The following is a 23,530-nucleotide window of genomic DNA, read 5'->3' as shown; positions in this document are numbered from 1 at the left end:
ATTAAGTAGCATTAAGGCTATTTTCTGGTCCTGCTCAGAAAAATCTCCAACAGAAACTCACTGAAATAATTTCTGACATCATGGAATGATAAAGGAGTTCTGATCCTTTCAGGAGACTAGTTAATTATTCATAGCTTTGTGAATTAAAATTTAAGGTTTAAATTAGCCCTCTGGAGAAGAAATATTCCACACATAGAACTGTTCTCATAAATTAGCTAAAATTGTTGTGCATCTCAGAAAACTTACATAGATAATAAAATTTCCTGAGCCCCAAACGATTTGACTTTCTTAACCAGTTTCATAAATATTAAAATAAATTTCCCCTATAATTATATTCAAATAAGAGCATGTTTAGATTTGCGAATACTTACATAGTTTCTTTCACTTTTTACTCTCAGATTTATTCATAATGTATTAAAACAAGTAAATTTCCCAGGAAATCAAGAAACCGATTTCCTTCTTCCAAGTAATCATCCAGGTCCCACTAAAATAAAGCAGTTAGCTTTATACCTCCTATGAGCAGCAAACAGACAAATCCAAAGAGAAAGAACCAAGGCTGAAATGAAGATGGAGTGCATGGAAAATCCAAGCTCATTAAAAAAAAAAAATCAGCTGTGTGAAATTTTTATGATTAAACGACTCCTTAAATAACTCAGACATGGCCACAAAGACAACACTTATTTTAAAAGTAATATTAACATTCTCAACTGCACAAATTTTCCACCTCCAGAAGATATTAAGACCATTTGACACGGGTTCCTTTTCCAGAAGGATAAGCCCACCGCGCTCCGCTTCTCTTACTGATCACAACTAAAGCCACACAAAGAACACAGAAAGCAACTACTAAGGAAAGTCAAAAGGAAACAAGCAGGGAGTTGCAGAAAGGAGGAAAAACCTGGGCAAACAGCCCTCAAGAGGCTCTGTTTCCCCATTCCTCCAGCAGCCTTGCCCCACGGCAGGCCCTAGCCCTGCTAATTGCAGAAAAATGGCTTTGCTTTCTAGGGCTGGAAACAGGAAGAGGGGACCCATGATCCACGGATGTGCTCAAATCCAGCTCACCTCTGAGCTGCTGAAAGCAAGGGGCAGAGACAGGAGCTCAGGTGACAACAAGCCTACCCCAACCCCCGCCCAACACCCCACAGGCATGTTAGGGACCCAGAGCATCACAGCAAAGGCTGAGAAGCCCAGCCTCAGGCTCCCAGCGGTGCCTGCACCACACAGGCTCCAGAACAACAGCAAAGGCTCTGGGAACTGAGTGAATATGGTAAGACACAGCCTGAACTCAGCTGCGCACAGTACTATCAGGCTTCCAGAGGCTACGCTAGGATCATCCCAGGTCTACAGAAGATGAGTGACGTCCAAAGGAGTGTTGCAACCGGCCTCTGCAGTCAGTGCCACGCTCACCTCCTTCATGATCTGGAACCTCATGAGGACCTCTTCTCTGACGTCTTTCACTTCACTCAAGGCACCTTCATGTCTGAAGAGCAGCTCTTCCCTCTCGACCAGAAAACGTTCTCGCTTCTGAAGCTCCTCAGCGAATTCCTGCTGGGCTGCAGTCTCACACTGTGGGCAAGGATAGAGTTAGCGCTCCAGGAAGCTCACTCCACTGAGCACGAGCCAGGGGAGCGCAGAGCAACGACCATACAGCACAGCACGCAGGAACCCTGCAGGCCACCAATGCCAGGATCGGTCAGCAGACGCCAGCGCGAGGACCTGAGAGAATCCAGGGTGCAGACAAGGGGGGGCACCATGGGGAGACCCCCCACTATCCCTCCCAGCTCCCCATCGCCCCTGGGAAGAACGGCTCACACCTGCAGAGGAGCCCCTCCAACATTCCCCCTCCAATCAGCAGAGCAGGCTCCAGTGGAGCCCAGAAATCGTCTCACATCCCCTACATTCCCACGGCCATGCGAGCCTCCCCCAGAGCCCATCAGCTCCCACAGCCTCTGAGCAGAACAGAGGACAGGGCGAGGCTGTGGCCTTACAAAGGGAGGTTGGGCTTCCAATGCCTTGGCCTCCTGACTTCCCACCTGGACAAACTTCTCTAAAACATTGTCCTGGTTGGCTGCACCCTCCTCAGTGCACTTCAGTCTGGCCTCAACCCCCGTCCCCCCTGAACCAGCTTCCGAATCACTGACCCTCAGTCCCGCTCCAGCCCTGGCTTCACCCGTCCCTCCCTCTGGTCCCCTCCTCCCTGGCTGCCATCCGGGCAGCGCTGAGCCCACACCTGCAGCTTCTGGTGAATCTGGAGCAGCTCGTCGTAGATCTGGCTGACCTGACGGGGCAGCAGGCCTGGCTTCCGTGGGGCCCTGGATGCAGGCGAGCCAATATGCTTGGAAGGGGACTCGCTGCCATCACTACAATAGTCAGCCCAGCTCTTTGAACGTGAGGCCACGTTAGCTGGCCAGGCATTGGCTAAGAGAACAAAATTTAAATTAAAAACTTAGTTTACAGTTTTAAATATCCTCATTGTATTGTTAAAATGTTTCAAGTACTATATGCAGAAAAGAAAAAGAGGACACAGCCAACGGTTTACATTTAGAAAATGTGGGTGAAAGCCATCCAGAAATTCTCTGTGGCCTTTTTGCAACTTCTCTGTAAATCTAAGACTATTTAAAAAATGAGTGGGTAACCGCCTTGACAAAGAGATGGAGAGTTACCTCAGGAGCCCTGACACGTGCTCTTTGCTCCCTTACACCAAACTAACCACCAATCCAGTGTTCATCACTGCTTCTTTGACATTTAAAAAACCGTTTTGCTTGTTTTAAAACTTTATGTGATGTCTATAATTAATCATATAATTACATAATCTCGATAATCTCCTCCATTAAATCATGTGCTCCAGTGTTAATGGTGGCAGCAGGTTCACGACCCTCCATGGCCTTAGCCTTTGACAATACCTTGTGACCGCCAAGCTGCACTGTCTGCACAGAGGCTGGGGAGCCTTGCTCCTGGCAGCCATGGTGAGAGCTCCTGCCGTTACTGCGCACATTCAACTGTGTGTCCAACTCTTTGTGACCCCGTGGACTGTAGCCCACCAGGCTTCTCTGTCCATGGGATTCTCAGGCAAGAACAGTGAAGTGGGTTGCCATGCCCTCCTCTAGGGGATCTTCCCAACCCAGGCATCAAACCCTCGTCTCTTAAGTCTCCTGCATTGGCAGGTGGGTTCTTTACCACTAGTGCCACCTGTGATCCCAAATCAGTTACCAAAGTACCCCCTGCCCCTGCAACCCTAGCAGTGGAGGTGAGCACCCCCCGCACTGCTCCTCCCTGGCACTGGGCTGTTGGCACTCATGCTCTGCTCACAATGAGCTGACTTTCACCTGCACTGGCCGGCAGCTGAGGAGCCGCCCCCGGCTTTAAGGAGGGGGTCTCCATGGTACTCCCCATCTTGGACAGACCAGGGGAGCCAAGATAAAAATAGGAATTTTTAAAAAAGAAAGTGTTTCCTCTTCCCCAGCTCCACAAGCACCCTTCAAGGGAAACACTCCATGCTCTGCCTGCCTCCCCAGGCTCCCAGCCCACCAGCCCCGGGCCGTAACAGTCCTTAGTTCTGTCAACTTTTAAACACACTTAACATTTTGTACATGTTATCTTGTATTCTCAGTTGTTTCCAGTGGGAAAATCCATCACACACATGCAGCCAGGTACATAGAGAGCAACTGCTGACTCAGGGTGAAGGAGGCCAGGCCTCAAGTGACCTGGCCTGTTTTCCTAAAATGTATAAGGGTTAGTCACCTACTACCACAATCTTAGGGCATCCCAGGTGGCTCAGTGGTAAAGTATCCGCCTCCCAATGCAGGAGACATGGGTTCAGTCCCTGGGTTGGGAAGATCCTCTGGAGGAGGAAATAGCAACCCACTTCAGTATTCTTGCCTGGGAAATTTCTTGGACAGAGAAGCCTGGAGGGCTACAGTCTGTGAGATCACAAAAGAGTCAAACACGACTTAGCAACTAAACAACAACCACAATCCTAATTCCTAAGAAATACTGACAAGAAAAAGAACTGAAAAAATTATAATATTCATGGAGTATTAAGTTATTTTTGATAAACTTCGACAATGTGGAAATTCTACTGGAAAATCATGAAGTTTATTTTCCTCTTCTCCTTTAACTTAATGACAAGCACAGCAACCAGTTCATGGCTTACAAAGACCCAGGACAAAGAAATGCACACCTTGAGAACTAGGGTTACGACTACGGGGTAAGCTTTAGTGCCCTACTTGACAGAGCTGCTGTTTAAATGACTGTTTAAGTGAGATGAGCATTTCTCATCTCTGAAATGAGCATTTCTCTTACCTTTGTCTGTCTCTTTAAAGGACTGCCTGTTTATTTTGGAAGTACTAACTCTAGAATCATTGCCGGTGAACTCTTCTTCTGTTTCTGGTTCTTTCAAATCTTGAAAAGAATCCAGTTCATCATCTAGGCTTTAAAGAAAAATAAATCACAGCATTCTGGAAGATTTATACAGCCATTTAAAGAAGGGGAGACTGCTTCAAATATTAGCAGCATAACAACTGAAAAAACGTAACAAGCAAACATTTTTTAAAATGCAAAAGGAAAAACTGTAAACTACCAGTCATGATGCTGAAAACTCACACGTGTGAACTTTCCTCACATTCAGACATGCTCAACTGCAAAGTACACCCTTCCTCTTGACCCCGTATTGCTGTGAAGTGGATCGAACAGGCTCTGTGTCTCTAATTCTATTAACAACTGCAAGAATGAGTGTTGAGGGGGGGAAACTGAGTCTTAAGTTAAATAACCGACAGGGTAACTGACAGGTGACATAACTAGCAAAAGGTGAAGCAGAACTAGAATCCCAGATGTTCCCTCCAAAAAGATCATCTGAATGTTGGCATTTCCAGAGCCAGCTGTTACAAGGGAATATGCTGCAAGTCACAAAAGACAACTTAAAATTTTCAGGAATTCTCTGGCAGTTCAGTGGTTAGGACTCTGTGCTTTCACCGCCCAGGGCCCAAATTTAATCCCTGGTCTGAGAACTAAGATCTCAGAAGCTTCGCAACACTGCCATAAAGAAAGAAAAAGAAATTCTAGTAGCTACTTTAAAAACATAAAAAGACATGAAATTTTAAGTGTATTATATTTAATCCAATATATCTAAAAGACAATCATTTTAGCATACAATCAATATTAAAAATAAGATACTTTACATTCTTTTATCTATCTTGAAAATGCAGTGTTTATTTTTTACTTACAGCACAACTTAGTTCAGACCAGCCCCTTTTCAAGCACTCAATAGATACAGGTGCTGGGCAGCCCTGTAATTCCACACTAGATCACAACAAGGAACTGGTGGGAAAACTGTCCAAAGTTAAAACCTTTCACAGTCCTAAAGCTTCAACTTGAAACCATACCCAGACCATTTAAAGAAGATAAAACTATCAGTTCAATAAAAGAAAATAACTTCCATGGACTTATAACTGCCAGCAGTTTCCTTTCTCTATAATCAAACTTGGGACAGCAGGGAGATCAAACAGTCAATTCTAAAGGAAATTATCCTGAATATTCACTGAAGGACTGATGCTGAAGCTCCAATAGTCTGGCCACCTGATGTGAAAAGCTGATTCATTGGAAAAGACCCTCATGCTGGGAAAAACTGAGGGCAAGAGGAGAATGGGGCAACAGAGGATGAGATGGTTGGATGGTATCACTGACTCAACAGACATAAGTTTGAGCAAACTCAGGGAGATGATGATGGACAGAGAAGCCTGGTGTGTCGCGGTCCATGGGGTCGCAAAGAGTTGAACATGACTTGGCCACTGAACAACAAACACAACAATAATCAAACTATCCATGTTTACATCTTTTTTAAAAAAAATATTTATTTTATTTGGCTGTGTCGGATCTTAGTTGTGGCGTATGAAATCAGCTGCTCCGCAGCATGTGGGATCTCAGTTCCCCAACCAGAGATCCAACCCACATTCCCTGCACTGCAAGGTGGATTCTTAACCACTGGACCACCAGGGAAGTCCCCTCACGTCCATGTCCACCCCTTGACTCCAGATCAACTAGATGACTCTGTGAGTGCCAAAGGAGACCACAGCAACGGTGATGATGATAACATTGGTGCATCTGAGTGCCCTTCTATGTACTGAACAGCATTTTAAGTGCTTCACATGGAGTAATAATCAGAAAATGAAACAGTGCAAGCTCCAAGATATCAATCACAGTAACAATAGATATTTCAGGCACAATGCTTTTTCCCTCTCTACAATTACCTCAACGCTTCTCTTTGTATATGTCCACAACTTTACAGTTTACCATCATTTCAAAATGCTTGTTCGCTTTTGATACCTTAGCACTTCTTTCTGCCACATATTTTTGGCATTAATAATACTCAGCTTAGAACATTATTTCACCTTACCTTCCACTGGTTTTACCCAGAGTAAAAACTCCTCTACAAAACTGCTGACCCCTCACAGCCCAGCAGCACATGGTGTACTATTCTGTAGGCCCCAATCCCAGGGCTGACCTCTCCCATCTCTCTCTGCTACCTAGGTATAGCACAGTGCTTACCACAGCAGGAGACGCACCATACTGACTGCTGCTGAACAAACTTGTAGTCATTTTTATCTTAGTTCCTTATTAAAAAAAAATAAATAAGGGAGCAAGGCCTTCTTTTGGGTCCTGGATGAAGAGCCGTCTATCCTGCAGTGTAAGTATCCCTGCATTATGTCTGCAAACAGAACGCTAGGCGTGTGGTTCCATCAAATGCTCAGGAACTAGCACCCAGTCTCCTCCACCGCCCAGCGGGCTCCCCACCGCCGATGCCTTCTCTCACCGAAAGGCGCACACCAGGCAGCCTCGGCCCCCGCCCTTGGTTTCGCGATACCCAGGGGCGTGGGGGGGGACCCCCAGCAGGACTCGGGGTACCTTGCCAGTTCACCGTGAGGACACCGCGGGGGGACGTGGGGCGCCGCCTTCTCTCGTCAGAGAAACATCTCAACGACGGACCGACTTTATCTCCACAGCAGAAGATGTCCAAATCCTCTGTGAACAGGAGGGAAGGCAGCCGAGGAGGCTCGGTAAGGTCCGGCACCGGCCTAGTTCTCGGCTCTGCAGAAGTCTCCCGTCTGCGTCTCCGCGACACGGGCTTCCAACAGACTGGCCTCCAGGCCGATGGTCAAACAGCGTGTAATCCATCGCCTCCCCCGCCCCCACCCCGCACGCGATCGCTACAGGGACCCGCTACCGAAGACCCTGTTCCGCGTCGGAACAGAAAGACCAAGGGGGCAGGCCAAGTCCCTGAGGGCTCAACACAGTGCTTCTTCCTCTGATGTGCTCTAAGCATTGAACTCACACGATAAACTACCTACACCTGCGGCCTGCGGGGAACAAACAACCCAGCCGCCGCCCTACCTGGGGTGCGGGGAGGCCGCCGCCGCCGCTCCGCCACGTCCTGCCGCCGGCGCCCCGGCTGGAAGAGAGGATGGAGAGGTGACCGGGGCGAATCCGTCCCCCGGCCCCTGTCTCCTCCGACTCCTGGAACCCCTGCCCCGCGTGGCGTCCCCTCCCGCCGCCCGACACGCACGCCGGGCCCTCGCACACGGGCGGCCCCCGCGGACCCACCGGGCACCTTGGGGCACCGGGCCCCAGCACCTTGCGGCATGAAACCGGCTCGGACTCACCGCCCAGCGCCCGGACTGACGCAGCTCCGATCCTCACCCAAGTCTTAGCTGGGAACGCCTGCGCGCGTTCCCGCGGTGACGCGCATAGATCCTCCGACGCGCGTGCCCGCCGGGAGCCCGCTCCCCGCACGCTGCCGCCAGGGGTCCCGCCTCGCGCCCACTCTCCAACCCGCAGATCCAGCTACCCGCGAACCTGGCAGGGCCGGGCCTCACCTCGCTGATGCAGCCGCCCGCCAGGCCGTAGCGGCTTTTGAGGCGCTCCACCACGAGATCTTGCCCCGGCGGCTTCACGACTCTTGGCTCCATGGCCGCGACCGACGTCGTCTCCCTGGCAACAGCGCGCGGCGGGGCGGGGCTGTGTGGAGAACATGCGCCGTGACGCACGACATGCCCCGCCCCCGGCAGGGACGCTGACTCGTGTTTCTTGGGGAACAGCCCTCGGACTCGTGGAGGGGCGGGCATTGCGGATGCGTGTTACGACGCGCGTACATCCCGGCTCCCGCTTGCCGTCGGCGCGAACGCCGTTGGGCCCGGCTTGTGGGCGTCTGTACAAGTTCGCGGCCCGTGGGGGCGAGATGCGAGCTGGCGCGCGGGGTCATCGTTTCCTTTCCTTCTCGAGGGTCGCGCGCGTTCCGCTGGGGTCGGGTCGAGGCGCCATCCGGGTGTATCTCTCTCGTACGCAGCTCAGACTTGTCCTGGCTGGAGGAGTTGGTTTCGGCTATAGCGTTCGTTTCCTAACCTGGATCCACAGGGCGCCTCGGAGTCTCCCGCAGCCCACAAGGCCCCTGGCGCCTTCTGTCACCCGGGACGCGCCCCGAAACCACGGAGAAGCGGAGCCCTCGGGACCGGGGTGCACGCACCCCCCCCCTCCAATACACACAACACAGTCGGGCGTCAGGGTGTCCACTGCGCCCCGCACTCGGACCCCACCTCGGGCGGTAAGCAGGTGCTGCCCCAGGACAGCCTGTTTCCAGACCCCAAACAGCACGACAGCTCCGCAGTCTGAGCACACCGCCGGCGGGGGCTGCGACGAGCACTAGGGACTCCGAGGTCCTACACTGAGCAGGCTGACGAGAATGTACCCCCTGTTGTCCAACTTTTTCCACTAGCCATTTCTAAGTAGGTGTTCAGTATATACCCCACTTGAAAACAGTCCTTTCCTTGGGAGCTCTGGAAATCAGGTGGCAGTCTGAGTTTACAGATATTTAATTATTCTTACTTTGGTTCCAGAATGAACAAAAAATTAAGATGCACAAGTAATGAATTTTTTAAATATCATAGCTGTTAACAATTGTCACTTTATTTTTGCTACAAAATTCACCAGAAAAAGGTACTGCAACAATCTAGTATAAAGCAAATCTTTAACCAAAGAACATGGTATAGACCTGTTTAAAATACTCATACTTTATCACAATAACTGCAAGGAAAAATTCAAGTTCTATCAGAACCAATGCAGTTTGAGGTAGTAGAAACAGATGACAGAAAGGTTTTTTAAAAAGTCTAATTACTCAACTTAAAATGTAAAAATTAATTTAATACCTTTGAAAGGGCGCAGGAAGCTACATATTTTAAGGAAAGAAGGTACTCTGCTTAAAAGATAATTTAACTATACAGGAGGTGCAAGAATTTATAGAAGAGCACTTTGGTTAAGTCTCTGCCCTCTGTGGCTCTACCCATTTACAAGTGAATCTGTTCATAACTGAACACACCAATAGTTTAAATTACCAAATATAGTCCAAATCTGAAATAAAAATTATCCAAGTCATGGTCCCTTTATTCAAACAGTAAGTATATCCATGCAGGAAGTCTAATATCTTAAAAGGAACTAAAATTAAATTGCATATATCATATTCTTTCAATAGTTTGAGAAGGTCTATTGCTTTTAACAAGATTAGTATTCCATTTTAATACAAATATGTCAGGAGTACATAAACACAAGTACACCTGAAAATACACCAGTGTTTAAACTTTTATTTCACACCATGCAAGGTCAATTATAACACATTAGAAAGTGACAACAGCTATAAGCTGCAATTTTACATTTGTACATTGGAAATGTCCATTTTCAAAAGCTGAACATAATTAATTACCATGTTGTCAAAACAGCTAGGCCTCAATTCAACTTCCATACAGGTAAAATTTACTATGGAAAACAATGATTTTATATCTGTCCACATTCTGTGATAATAATTCTTCGACTAACAGACCCTTTAGGAGAACCAAATGACTCAATCTTTTTCACAGTATCCATACCATCTTTAACAAACCCAAATACTACATGCTTAAAGTCCAAACATTCTGCTTTTTTCAGTGTTATGAAAAACTGAGAATTATTGGTGTCCTGGCCTCGATTGGCCATTGATAGTAAACCAGGACCTGTATGTTTCACATCAAAATTTTCATCTTCAAATTTATCTCCATAAATGGACCGTCCTCCTGTTCCATCATGTTTTGTGATATCTCCCCCCTGAAAAAAAGATTTCAATTAACAGGAATCCCAAATAAAACATTAAAACACATACAGAACTAACCACTGAAGGGTAGGTCCTAAACACCCAGCTTCTCTGAGAATGTAGTTTGAAAACTAAGAAATTTGTGAAAGGAAACAAAAATGAAAAGATCTTTTCCCATCCTTAATTTCTATCAGGTTCAAGGCATTAGAAATATGAACCCTTTTAGGCTGCAAGTTCTTGTGGGGATAGAAGCTGGGGGTGTGGAAAAGCTAAAGTCTACAATTACAGGTAAGGAGAAACACTCAGATTTACTACACTGGTGTGATGCACACTTAAGACTTACTTGGCAAACAAAATCTGGAATCACTCTGTGGAATATGGAGCTCTTGAAACCAAAGCCCTTCTCTCCAGTGCACAGTGCTCTGAAGTTCTCAGCAGTTTTAGGAACAATGTTTGAAAATAATTCCATGGTTATACGTCCCAGGGGTTCATCATCTGCACAAATGTCAAAAAATACCACAGGATTTGTCTCCTTTGAGAACTCTGCTGTCAGTGAATCCTGTCCTTTCTGGAGTTTCAATAAATTCTGTTGACATTCTTCAAATTTTTTCTTGAAACAATCAGCCATTTCTTTAGTTTTAAATCTCACTGCAAGCTGTTCCACTTTGGCTTCTCCATCTGTTAAACAAGGAACAACACAGTGACCTTAGTGTTAAAATAACTTAAAAAATTGTTTTATATATTTGTTGTCAATTTAGAAAAGTCAAAAAACTGGAAAGTAGCACTGAGTGCAGAGCTCACCAGCATAATCTGAGGCAGTCCAAACTAAAGCATTGTTGGAAACATTCAAGGGTTTCAGTTCCATCGTCTTGGTGATGACGTGGTTCGCACACACTTTGAACACCTGGTCTCTCCTCATCAGAATCCGAAAGTAATTCTTCACCGTGTGCCAGAGGATCTTAATGTCTCCAACGCCACGTTCCTTCCACTGACTGGCCTCTCGATCCCACCTGTAAAGTTTGGCTCTCTCTTTAAATAAAATTTCTTCATCTTCTTCTCCAGATTTTACTTCTACCTGTGACAAGAGATGAAATTACCTATAAGCTGCTGCTTATAAAATACTCATAACAAATTCCAAAGATCCAAATTCCTTCACACACTGACATGAGCAGAATTTGAAAAGAGTTAACATCCTAGGGTTACTAATACAGCGGATTCAGATGAGGCAGGAAAGATTTGTCATTAAATGTCTTCTTTGTACTTATTAACATCCTTCCTCTTTTTGGAAATCAAATACAATCTTTTACAGGAGAGAAGAGGTTTAAAAAAAATCACATTCTTCAAGAAAAATACTATCTACTGATTCAGGTTCAAACTGATGAAAGTAATTTGCTTAAAATAACACTCTTGTCTAGAAAAAGTACAATACACTTTTTATTGAAAGGACTGTGGCAAATATGAGCTTAGATGGGTTTTTAATATTTTGCTCCTTCAATTATGTTACTGAAAACAAACAGGAAAAAATTAAGTTCTTCCCAACAATTTCACACAGAATTTACCAAATAACATTTGTATGTAAATTTTTTTACAAGGATGATTTACATTTTAAGATTGAACTTGTAATAAAGAGCTTCCGTTCGTAATGGCCAATGTTCTGAAAGAAATGCAAACAAGGTCAGCCCTACAAATCAAGCCCATGTTAAGTTTTAAACTTAAAATGTGAAGTTAGTGTAAGGTTTTTACTCTTTAATATTTACCTCTGGTAGTGACACTATTGGTTCAAAATGGATATCTTCATTATGAACTACCTCTTCATCACTACCATCTTCATCTTCACCAACTTTACTGGTTGACTGTGCTCCAAATACCGCTGCTCCAGTATTTGCCCACTGGAAATTTTTATCTGATGAATAAATTAGGATATTTAAACAGTGATATCTATTTTAATAAGCTTTTAATCCCTGTTACAGTACTTTATGAATGAATTTAATTTCCAATGATGTGACATACTTCTAACAAAAATGCTTAAAACTGTATTCTCCTGGCAAGTTAAGCTCAAGTGGTGCGCACAAAGGAGTGTAGTGACATTTATGCCTGGGTGTACAGACAGGGTTATCTAAGCCTTAGGTCTTAGTGACACTGAACTTTCAGTTATGAAGCAGGTTCTTCATTCAAAGTACGTCCTTTGAAACCTGAAAACCCAGCTCAGCTCCAAGGGTAGTTATTTCATAAAACATTCTATTACGTGAAAAAAGTAACTTTAGAGCCTAAGAATGTTCTCCAAGAGGCCAAATCTGCTACTCTCAAAGCAGACTGAGTACAAGTTGGTTACTTCTTCACCTCAGCTCTCTTCTAAGGTAAATGGATGGGGTGAGAGCTTCAACTTCTTGCCCAGGTGGCACTGGTGGCCCCAGGAGCAGCTCACTGACCCCACCTCCACCCCGCCCTCTCTCAAGCAACACCATGCTTAATGGGTGAAAAGGCTCCCCACTCCTATGCAGAGGAACAAAGACTTTTCCCTCCCTCACACCCTGGAGAAGGCGAACACTAAATGCTGTGTTTTCCACATCTCAACTGTGACAACCCAGCCTGCTAATATTAATACATTCCCCACTATCTTATCTTAGAGGAAAGAAACCTCTCAACTCTTCATCGCTTTGCTGACTGACAAACAACTGCTTTCTAATCCTACATCTGATACAAAAACTCAGGAGAAGGCAAAAATTGTCACGGATCAGTTAAAAACTCAGCACCTTGAAGAAAGAACAAAATGAGTGTCTAATGAAACAGTAAATTCTTCTAAGACAGGTTTAACGGGGAGAAAAAAAACAGGAGAAAAAAAAAGTCATACAAATAAATAGCAAACGAATGCTCAAACAAAAGCACCATCTCAGATTGTGTGGGGGCTTCCTGAGAATAGTAAGCACAGAACCTAGTTGATTCATAGGTGTAGGGCTTGAAAAGAACTTGTTCAGGGAACTCCCAAGCAGAACAAAATTTTCAATTACCCCAATACCCTGAGATATACGGCAGAAAATCTCAAAATTCCTCTAAAGCAATGGTTCGTAACATTGGGTGCATATTAAAATCACACCAACAGCTCCTATGAAATACCAGTGCCTGGGTCCCACACTCAGAGCCCAACATAACTTAACTATCAAGTGTTCCTTCTACCCACCCCTTTAAAAAGCTCCCAGGAATTCTAATATGAAGCAGAGAACTGTAAACCACTGCTTTAAAGGAGCAGGAAAAAGAATTTATTCAGTATAAGTATAAAGATAAGTCTATCAATAATCAATATCAACAACTGTATTCTAGGTAGCAATACCTAGGAAGCTTCCACTCTGGGTTTAATGGAAAAATTACAAAATCTCAAGGAAATATGATAAAATGTCAGGCACAGGGAAGCAGCAGATAAACAGCTGTTTCTTATTTTCTCTTAGTTTCCGCATGAAATATTACACAAAAGACAGAGTGACTGGTTGACCTGTGTGAAGATGACTTTCAGGAGAAACAGAGAAAAAAGGAACAAAAGAAAAGAAAGTGAGACAAAAATAAAATGAACAGATGAAGAAAAAGCAACCACCACAGAAATAACACATAATAGAAGAGGAGAAAGAAGATTCCTCTGGGCTTAAAACCAACCAAAACAAAAAGTTTAAGATCAAAAAAGTCCACACAAGGCCAGAAATATGTTTCAGAAGCAAAAAATCATTCTGATGAAATTGACCTTCATTAAAAAAAAAATTTAAATCCTACAAGCCCTTAGTCAAAGGCTAAAGTATTAAAAATTTACAAGTGTGAAAACTCTCCATGAAAATATATGAAATGGATTCCAGGGGATTTACAGTTACAAAATACTATTCTGTGCTTATATTATTAGCCCAATATAAACTAAATAAAGTAGACATTCAATACATAAGAAAACTAATCGTAATTTAAAGGAAAGTAATGACAAATCTGGAGATAAAAAAAACAAAAGGAGAACTGATAAAACCAAAAGCTACTTCTCTGAAAAGACAAAGCACAAATTCCTGTTAGATCTAAGGACACAAACTAAAAGGTGAAGCTTGGAAAAAAAAAGAGCTTGGTGGGTAATCTCACTGAATCAGCAGGTAACTCAGGGCAAGCCTCCCACATAGATGTGGAGCTGTGCTATGTCAACTTTACTGCACAACACTGATGGAGTATCAAGCAACCTAACACATCAGCTTTTATTTGGCTTTTCATTGGTGGATAATTGTACCCATTCTATTGCTGTATTTGCTGACCTATTATCCTGTGACTTCAAACTACTAAATAAATTAAAAATAAAGCAATGTGACATCAATGAGGCTATGAATTCCAAAGTAACACAACATCTGAAGGTGATTTCTTAAAGTTTTATATGTTTCAATAAATGACGGAACTGTGAAACAAGTAAAATATGTGAGATGGAATAACACTATTTTGAATTAATAATGTAATTATTTATCTTCAATAAAATTTATTCTGCAAATCAAGCATTAATTCAATTTCGGTGGTGCTATAATTTGTTATATGAAAGATATTTAAGAATAGGAAAGTATAGTATGCCATAAACAAGGAAAAGGATTATTTTCTACAGATGATACCAAAACAGACCAAAATTAGAAACCACTGGAAAAGATGGGAAAGCTCACCAGATATAAATTAGCACAACCTTTATATGAAAAATACAATCAAGGATAATGCAAGAATAGAAAACTTCAAAGTCATCTCCTTAAAACTTACAGATGCATATCTTGAAATATTAGCAAATCAAAAGTATAACTAGAAGAACAATCCCAAAGTTACTCCAAAACTGGAGGGAGGGTTCTGCATTTCAGGATGGGCAAGACTAGCACAAGTTACAATGAATTAAGAGAAAATTCTTGGTGAGCGACAACCCTGCAACAAAGGACTCACCCTCCAGGGGTGCCCACTTCTGTAACACAGTCACTGAAGCCTCGCCTCCTAATCTTACCTTTGGATCCAAAAGCAAAATCCCCAGAATTACTGGAAGCCAAGTCTGCAAATGACAGCCCTGGACCACTTCCAAATCCAAACGTAACTGTTTTGCTTTCCACTGGCAAAAGGGAAAGAGAAATTTAGTATTTCATTTAACATATGTTGAACATCAAAGATTTACCCAGGACCCAAAGGGAAGGGGTATGTGTGTGTGTATGCTGGGAAGGGTAGGACCTGCTATACTACTGATGTGGTGGGGTGGGGGTAAGGAGTATTTATAATCTAGTTATTTCTCTGAAGAAAACTTACAAGTTTACAGGTACTATTTATTCTCAATGAACAATACACCAGAAGCAGCATGCTCAAAATCATTTTAAAAAATGAGATGTACATCTATACTAAGAGAGCTACACAGCTTCTGCTTCACATGGTCTAGTATTATCTAAACAAACATTCATTCCAAGGATTTCAGGAAATAGTTATGTAAAGATTCTGTGTTCACTAAGAAAACTGAATTACCTCATGCCCCTTTGTACATCTCAGTTTAAGAAAGGGAATTCCTGGAGGTACATTTGAAGGTATCGTCTCAGAACCACAGGTGTACCTTACGCAGAAATGCATACCTACAAGGTTGCTATAAACATACATCAAATTTTACCTTGGCTTGTAGAATCTGCATCATTTTCCTTTCTAGTAGATAAATCCACAGGTTTGTCAACAGTTCCAGAAGAAACTGATGGTGAGCTAACAGATTTGGTAGTAAACTCTGGCTCTTCAGATTTACACAAAAATGGCACAGTCACTTTAGTGTCATCTGTACACATGCCATCAGCTGAGCTAGCTATGTTCTCGTCCTGGGATTTCTGCAAAGAGAAAGTAACAAATAACTATGTCATTAAATACTAAGTGACAAAAAGGATCATATACTCTATTTTACAATAAACAGATGATATGGAGTTCTGGACAAAATGGAGTAAGCATACTTTTCTCTCCACCATGTTACCGTACTTCCAGTCTCTCCAGCACCTGCAACTGAACTAGATTGAAAAGGACAAAGCAAGCAGAAGCCGCTGGGAAATGGATGAGAGCAGGAGGACCAAGAATCTTGAGACATGAAGCAATGTGAAGTCTACCAGCGAGGAGCACCAGGTCTGGTGATGAGACCATGAATACTTCAGCTTCCAGGGGCCAGCCTATCCGGGTCCACAAGCCACAGCAGGAACCTGAAAAGGCATTGGCCTGAGCCAACTGTCCCCCGTAGTTGCTCCTGCTGGTGCTGAGCCACGAGCCCTGGCACATACTGCTGGGGTGCTGCCACCAAGGATGCAGGCCCTGGGCCCTGGGGCCTGTTGTTCAAGCGGCCCACCCCCAGCCAACATGGCCAGCCCCTGCCTTGGGGGCCATCTCTGCAAGGACCGAGAGCACACAACCTCCTCTGAAACTCCACCCCAGGGCAAAGATGGCTTCCGGAAATGGACGGTGCTGAGCAGGAGGATGGCTAGGCAGAGAAGAAGAAAAAGGGAGGTTATGACTGGGCCCCCTCGCTGACCTGCTTCCTACTGCTTACAGGGTCGTCCCAACAAAAGAGCACTGAACCTGAGTGAAAGGGTTTCTAGCCGGAGCTGCTGGACAGCATCAAGAGATGAAATTTTTTCTCTGACTGTCCCCTCGTTATGGCAGGTGGTCCCCAGGTATAAAAAAGACTGGAGAGACAGGCAAAGTGACATCAGAAATTCTGGTCTTACCAAATCCACTTTTAATCAAGACTGTAAAATGTCCTCTGAAGAAGACATATTTACAGTAAACTTCTGTGTTTAACTTAGGAGAAAAAAGCCTCTCAAGCCCTGAGGGACAGTCTCGTAGTAAGAACCTGGTGGGTTTTCTCCTGCCCCCACACATCAACCCACTTCCCCGCAGGGGTACAGAGCTGTCCAAGAAACTGGGGCTGCCAACAGCACAGATGGAAAAGCATCAAAGAAGAGTTGGCTTTCTTTGGCCAGGGATGGGGAATGTCATGAAATGATCTGTGTGTTGAAAGATCAGACAAACTCTGAAAGCTTCTAACAATGTTCCAAGAGGTAAAGACAAATACTCTTAAGACAAATGAAAAGAGAGTTGTCAGGCAAACAAATATAAACCATAAAAGAAAATCCAAAGGGAATTTAGAATTGAAAAATACAACAGAAATTTAAAAATTACAGAATGCTCCATTGAACTGCAGCAGCATACATTCTTCTCAAGTGCATATGGAACACTTAAGAAAGACCACGTTCTAGGCTACAGAACAAACCTCAGCAAATTCAAGAGAATGGAAATCATAAAAAGTATATGCTCAGTCCATAATGGAATTAAACTAACAATCACTACAGAAATATAGCTGGGAAAAAAATCTCCAAATATCTGGAGATTAAGCATTACACTTTTAATACACATGCTGAAGTCTTTGGACAAATTAACAGAGTCCATCAACACTGATCCATGGATAGTAAACAGGCATTAAAACATTTTAATGACCGTCTCAACCTCAGCAACACTATTATGCCCACAAATGTGATAATGCAGATGAAATGGACCAACCAATTCCTCAAAAAAAGTAAACTGACAGGAACAGATAAAATGAATTGGCCTATATTTATTAAAGAAAATGCATTAATATATCCTTCCAAAAAAAAAAAAAGTACCAGGCCTGGTGGTTTCAGTGGTTAAGTTCTATCAAATATTTAAGAAAGAAATATCACTAATTCTACAGTGTGTTCCAGAAAACAGAAGCAGATGGAACACTCCCTAACAAAGTACATGCAACAAAAACTGACAGGAGCAGCAGACATGCTGGGCAACACTCTGTCAATCATCAACATCACAAGTAGATGAAAAATTAGCAAGGATACACTGGACTTGGACAATACAGCATCAACTGATTTGATCTATTTAAAAACCTATTTTCCATGCAAAACAACAACAAAAAATTACATTCTTCTCAAGTGTACAATGAGCACCCACTGAGACAGTCTTCACGAATTCAATAAGAACTGAAATTATCCAAAATACGTTTATAGACAATGGAATTAAACTATAAATCAGTAACAATGACATGTGGAAAATGGAATATTCAGAAGAAATATACTTCTATCCAATGCATTTGTCAAAAAGAACGTCTCAAGGAAAATTAATAGTTTGAACTGAATGAAGGTGAAAATATCACATATTAAGACTTGTAAGATAGAGTTAAACAGCTCTTGGAGGAACTTAAAATTAAAATGTTTATTAGAAATGAACTGTCTTAAATCAGTTAATTTAAGCTTCGACTTAAACTAGAAACTAGAAAGAGCAAAATAAAACAACATTCTTCAAGGATTAATGACAGTGAATGTACAATGTCCGGAATACCAGCTGGTGACAGAAAGGAATACACCATCACTACACACAGTGACTGGGCCACATCTCAGAGGCACTGTGCTGAGTGAGAAAAGTTCGTATCAGAGCTTACAAACTGTATGATTCCATTCATTCCAGTCTGGAAAAGGCAGAAACACAAGCAGATCAGTGGCTGCAGAGACAGTAGGGCAGAGACAGTAGGAAAGAGTCAGTAGGAAGGAATTCTTTGGGGTTTGGAACTATTCTGTACGCTGCCTACGGTGGGGATTACAAGAATTCAGCCATGTTTAAGAACTCACAGAAAACATACATACAACAAAAAGTGAATTTTACTTATGATAAACTTGAAAAGTTAATACAAATGAAAAAAGTCATTATTTCCTAATGACTGAAACACAAGGAAACGATAGTCCACTCTGTTTGTGTCAAATGACTTAGGCTATCACAGTAGTATTATTTATTATAGCCAAAAAGAAGAAACAACACAAATGGGCATTAAACACATGAATGGATAAATAAAATGTGGTAAATTCATACACTGGAATGTTATTTGGCCATAAAAGAACCAAGTACAGATAAATGCTACAATGTGGATATATCACAAAAACTTACTAAGTAAAAGAAGCCAGACACAAAGGACCACATATTATGATGTTTATATGAAATGTCAGGTAAATCAGAGACAGAAATGGTACATCAGTGGTTATCCAGGCCTCGGAGAGACAGGCAGAAATGGGAAGGGTGATGACTGTTAGAGGTTAACAGGGCTTCTTTTGGGGATGATGAAAATGGGTGAATTAAACAACAATAAATGTCACCCCCCAAATGCAGACTAGATTACTTGGGAGGGGAATGTCATAATTCAGCTCCTAACACATCCTCCACTTAAGAGGCCATGAACAAGAATTTCCTGTAGACAAATCCAAAGGCTGCTCCCTCGTTCAGCACTGCACCCTGACCCTCGGCAGTCCCAGCACACAGTCAGCACCTAACCACAGCATGCTCAAGCACTTAAAGCCAGGAGTGCGTATGTCAAGAGTTCATGTAGTTGGGGATGAATCAGTGTAAAGCAGGAAAGATGTGTCCTAAAAGGACATCATCTACATCCACCCACAGAACATTTTAGTTTAATGGCTGTTAGTTCTGTTTCACCTCTATCAAAGGGCACTCTCCTCCAAAATTACAATTCACTGAAACAATTTTTTTCCCACCCTGATAATGACTTACCACATTTAACTTCTGTGGCAAAAGGAGCCCCTAGGATTTTTATTTAAAGAACATTGTAAATGTTACAGGATATTTTACAAAAAGATTTTAACTTATAACAATGATAACTCAACAGTCACTTACTTTTTAAATATCTTAAAAAGGTATTTTAATTGCTATAAACAGCACAGTACACTGACAAAAGACACCAAATCCTGTGTACACTACGAGTAGGAAAAGAATAAACACTGTACAACTCAGCATGTGCACCAGCGCTGAGATTACTTCTCAGTTCTCTTTTTAAGGCTTGAAATACATAAAAAAAAATAAGTTTCTTTTTCAGTTTTGCACACAGAAAAGTGAAGCCATATTTAACTGCACTGTTCACTTAGTATGACTGGACTGTATCTGCCAAGTGAATGACTGCACGCTAATGCCTCCAGCAGCAGCGATTAGAGGTGACTGACAGAAACCACACACTGTGTACTGCCACTGAGACAGGGAAACGGCTGAGTGACGGAAATACACTTCGGATTCAGCACAGCTGAATGCAGAAACTTCAAATAGCACTTCCAAAAATAAACCTATTTGGTTATAAATGAGGGAGGGCTGTGTCTACATTAGCTCTTGTGCACTGATGAACAAGTTTACACCTACGGAAGAGCTGGCACAGCCTCGGTTGACAGCTGCGAAAGCAGGCCAGCTACTCCTCAGGGTCAAACGGACAGTGAAGGGCAGTAAGTCTTCCAAAGAGCAGGCCGCAGGCTGGGCCATCTCATTCTCTTCTCATGTATCCATTAAAGAAAACACTGCATTCCCAACTCCAGGACCTACTTTATTTTTACCATATTTCCAACAATTTTTTAAAAAGTATTTCTTGAGGAGCAAGGAACCATTCTGATTATGTCAATACTGTAAACAACTATAAATAATGACTAGTTTTCTAGTTTCTGTGGAACACAAATTCATACACCAAGGCGCTGACAACTATTAAAATGACTACACTTGAACTAAGAAAGTAGTCAAATCATGAACTTACCAAAAGCAAAATATACAGACCATGGGAACTAGGTTTCAAATGCTACTTCCTATCCACTCTGCCCACTCCAGAATCACGTAACCGGCACAAAAAGTGAAGCACTTAATTCCATTCTTGGTACGGCAGTAGACCATGTCAGGGACATGAGCACCGTCCATGCTACCACCCCAACTTCTCAAACCCAGCACACATGCAGCAGTGACACGTGGGCCTTCTGGTCCTCTGCCCAGAAAACAGTTTCTCATCCTCTAGCCAGAGCTGACTGAGGCGCCACCCACTTGCCGGATGCACCCTACTGTTACCATGTGCTAAGAACACTCTAGTTTATTGCCATCAACAAAGGCGACTGAGCCAGAAGGAATGCCAGAGACAGTCTTACTTGCGCCTCCTGCACTTTCTGAAGCTCCGACTGAAAGTCTTCCGCATTTCCATTGTCCTCATCAGTGTCACTGCAGATGCCACAAAAAAACGTAGGCGGAAGCTTGAGTGTGTCTGCTTTTGCCTTCTCTTCAACTGTTGGCTTCTTTTCCCAAACAATAACACATTCTTTCTCATTATCTGAAAATCCAGGCAATGCAAACAAAGGAAAGGTAAGATAAAAGTAGATGAAGCCCAACCAACTCCACAATAATGGCCCACAATGTCACCTACAGATTAAAGACCCAAACAATAAGACCCTGGATGCTAATGGAGAACTAGCACCACCAGGAATGATGTTTTCCCTTCACATTACTTTTAAATATTTTAAATCACCATGGCAAAATTGGTAATCACCAATGTGACCAGATTGGGAGATTCCTTTAAACAGAAGATTTTTAAAAAACACTTTAAATTACTTGCTTTAATGTTACATACCTGTTACATTTTCTTCTGACAGTCTACATGTTTCTGAGTCATCCAGATACAGTTTTCCATTGAGTTTCTTGACAGCTGTGTCGAAATCTTCATCTTAAAGTATAATTTATTTTATTAAATAAAAGAATTTGCAGTAAATTTCAGGAGATTTCCCAGCCAGGAATCTAGGAAAATCATCTGCAACTTCCCATCCACTCTCCCTTACTCTCTACATCCAAATAGCAACCAGTTTCCTGATTCTACACCCAAACGCCTAGTCTGAGCTGCTCTGGCATTGCGGGGCTCTGAATGCCTCTATCCAGTTCCTACAACCCAGTCCTCTAAATCACTGCCTGAATGTCCTACCGAAATTATTTTGAGCCCATAAGCCCCTGCCTGAGAACTCAGATGGGGCCCACAGAGCTCGCCTACTCAGACCCCGTTCCTGCCGCATGGCTCAGCCACCCATCCCTCTGAGACTCCAGGGAAATCAGAACTGCTTTCAGTCCCCTCAGAACGCCTGCCCTGTTCACAGCAGACACGGAGGGAATGCGAACACACGAAGGCAGCTCTTCTAACCATGACACCCACTGACAGTTCACACACATTTAGAATCAACACGGACCTGCACAAACAGCAGGGGTGGGGGCTCCAGGAGGCTTAAAGTAACTTCATGAGCCCCGTTCACTATGATGAGCATGAACAGAATGCTCTATAGCAACAAGAGACTCACCGTCCTCCTCCTCTTCGCTGATGTAGTCTGGCCTGTTCTTATAGCAGAAAAACGTAGGGGGAAGCTGAAGTCTGCTTGCAAGAGCTCTTTGCTCAGGGGTCGGGGTTAGCTCATACACAATGAGAACATCATCATCAGAGGGAAGATCCTCAGGTTTTTTCCTCTCTTCCACTACAAGACAAATCAGAAAGACTGATAAAGACAAGGTGGTAGGTAATTAATACCAATATTGTAACTAAAATAAAAATCCTGGAACTTCATTTTTAGGTTAAAACATCATGCTGATGAAAACACACACACTCTGATGTGGACACAGCTCAAAACCCTGAGAGTTAGAAGCCTGAGGAAATGTTCTATCAGAACCCTCAGTGAACACAGAATCGCCTTAATAACCAGGAAAGAAATCCTATTTTCAGTAACTAATCACTGAAGAAAATACTACTGATGGCTATAAATTAGTGCTGCCATAACCATACTTGGCATACTAAATGGTTTAGCAAAATATCCATGCATTTGAAACAACTGAAAAAAACTAAAGAAATCATGAGCAAATATTAGTATAAATACAAAACTAACTCAAAGCCAATCCCAATGAGACCCCACAAAGAAAGCTAACAACTGCCAAGGCTGGTGAGTGATTAGAATTACATCCACTTTCCTGTATTTCCAAGCATGATAACATTAAATTAAACCTGTTACCCTCTGGGTAAATCATACTGTAAGAATCTAAGACAATGTCTGTTCGCTGAAGAACCATGACCACCACCACCACCAAAAAGGCAAAAGATGGGGAGAAAAGGAACTCTTCACACAATAGGTTGTGGTCTATAAAAAAGGACTTCTAACAGAGCAAGCAAAGTCATGGAGCATGGCTGTGAAGCACTGCAAGTACAACCAGTCCAAAGTGAGATATACTCCAAGTGGGAAAACACACACAGGGTTTTGAACATGTGGAAAAAAGAAAGGGGGATAATTTCATTTTTCATACTGATCAGAAGTTGAAATGGTACTCTGGATGTAATGGGCTAGGCTGAATAGATTATTAAATTTAACTTCATCTGTTTCTCTTATTTCATCTGTTTCCTTTTATTTTCAAACATGCTATAAATTTTAAAATTACATATACAGGTCATACTTTATTTCTACTGGATGATACTGATCCAGAAAACAGCTCTTCTCAATGCTGAAGGAGCCCTTCACTCACCCTCCTTTGTTACAAAAACTCAGCATCAGTTCCTGGCCAGGCCCCACGAGAGGACACTGTGAGACA

The 23,530-nt window shown here is 43.0% G+C and overlaps 2 protein-coding genes across 33 annotated transcripts in view; both read right to left on the bottom strand.

The window, feature by feature from the left end:
- Positions 1–8,852, bottom strand: part of CCDC138 (coiled-coil domain containing 138) — a 30,040-nt gene extending 21,188 nt beyond the window's left edge. For 16 of the 31 annotated variants that reach the window (XR_015136846.1, XR_015136845.1, XR_015136848.1 and 13 more), the window contains exons 1-6: positions 7,866–8,852; positions 7,384–7,441; positions 6,898–7,014; positions 4,300–4,422; positions 2,228–2,415; positions 1,405–1,563 (exon numbers count right to left, since the gene is read on the bottom strand). Coding sequence is in view for 21 of the 31 variants with exons in the window: in XM_086326692.1 (XP_086182818.1) it covers positions 1,405–1,563; positions 2,228–2,415; positions 4,300–4,422; positions 6,898–7,014; positions 7,384–7,441; positions 7,866–8,114 (894 nt within the window). In the remaining 10 variants the exon portion in view is untranslated. Of the gene's footprint in view, positions 1–1,404; positions 1,564–2,227; positions 2,416–4,299; positions 4,428–6,897; positions 7,015–7,383; positions 7,442–7,593 lie in introns of all 31 variants that reach the window. The other 15 variants (XM_086326710.1, XM_086326714.1, XM_086326704.1 and 12 more) reach the window with 10 other exon arrangements.
- A 60-nt stretch (positions 8,853–8,912) lies between these two features.
- Positions 8,913–23,530, bottom strand: part of LOC147363231 (E3 SUMO-protein ligase RanBP2-like) — a 61,918-nt gene continuing 47,300 nt past the window's right edge. For both annotated transcript variants that reach the window (XM_086326688.1, XM_086326689.1), the window contains 9 exons: positions 22,261–22,431; positions 21,549–21,641; positions 21,073–21,251; positions 15,732–15,936; positions 15,090–15,191; positions 11,863–12,008; positions 10,907–11,180; positions 10,449–10,783; positions 8,913–10,119 (listed from right to left, as the gene is read on the bottom strand). In XM_086326688.1, coding sequence (XP_086182814.1) covers positions 9,814–10,119; positions 10,449–10,783; positions 10,907–11,180; positions 11,863–12,008; positions 15,090–15,191; positions 15,732–15,936; positions 21,073–21,251; positions 21,549–21,641; positions 22,261–22,431 — 1,811 coding nt within the window. In that variant the 3' untranslated portion in view covers positions 8,913–9,813. The remainder of the gene's footprint in view (positions 10,120–10,448; positions 10,784–10,906; positions 11,181–11,862; positions 12,009–15,089; positions 15,192–15,731; positions 15,937–21,072; positions 21,252–21,548; positions 21,642–22,260; positions 22,432–23,530) is intronic.

This window comes from Bos grunniens, chromosome 11 (assembly GCF_055505025.1).
Source record: "Bos grunniens cultivar Pamir isolate PY7600 chromosome 11, Bosgru_T2T1.0, whole genome shotgun sequence".
Taxonomy (NCBI): domain Eukaryota; kingdom Metazoa; phylum Chordata; class Mammalia; order Artiodactyla; family Bovidae; genus Bos; species Bos grunniens.
Note: the sequence above shows the minus strand (reverse complement) of the source record. Positions and strands in the feature narration are given on the sequence as shown.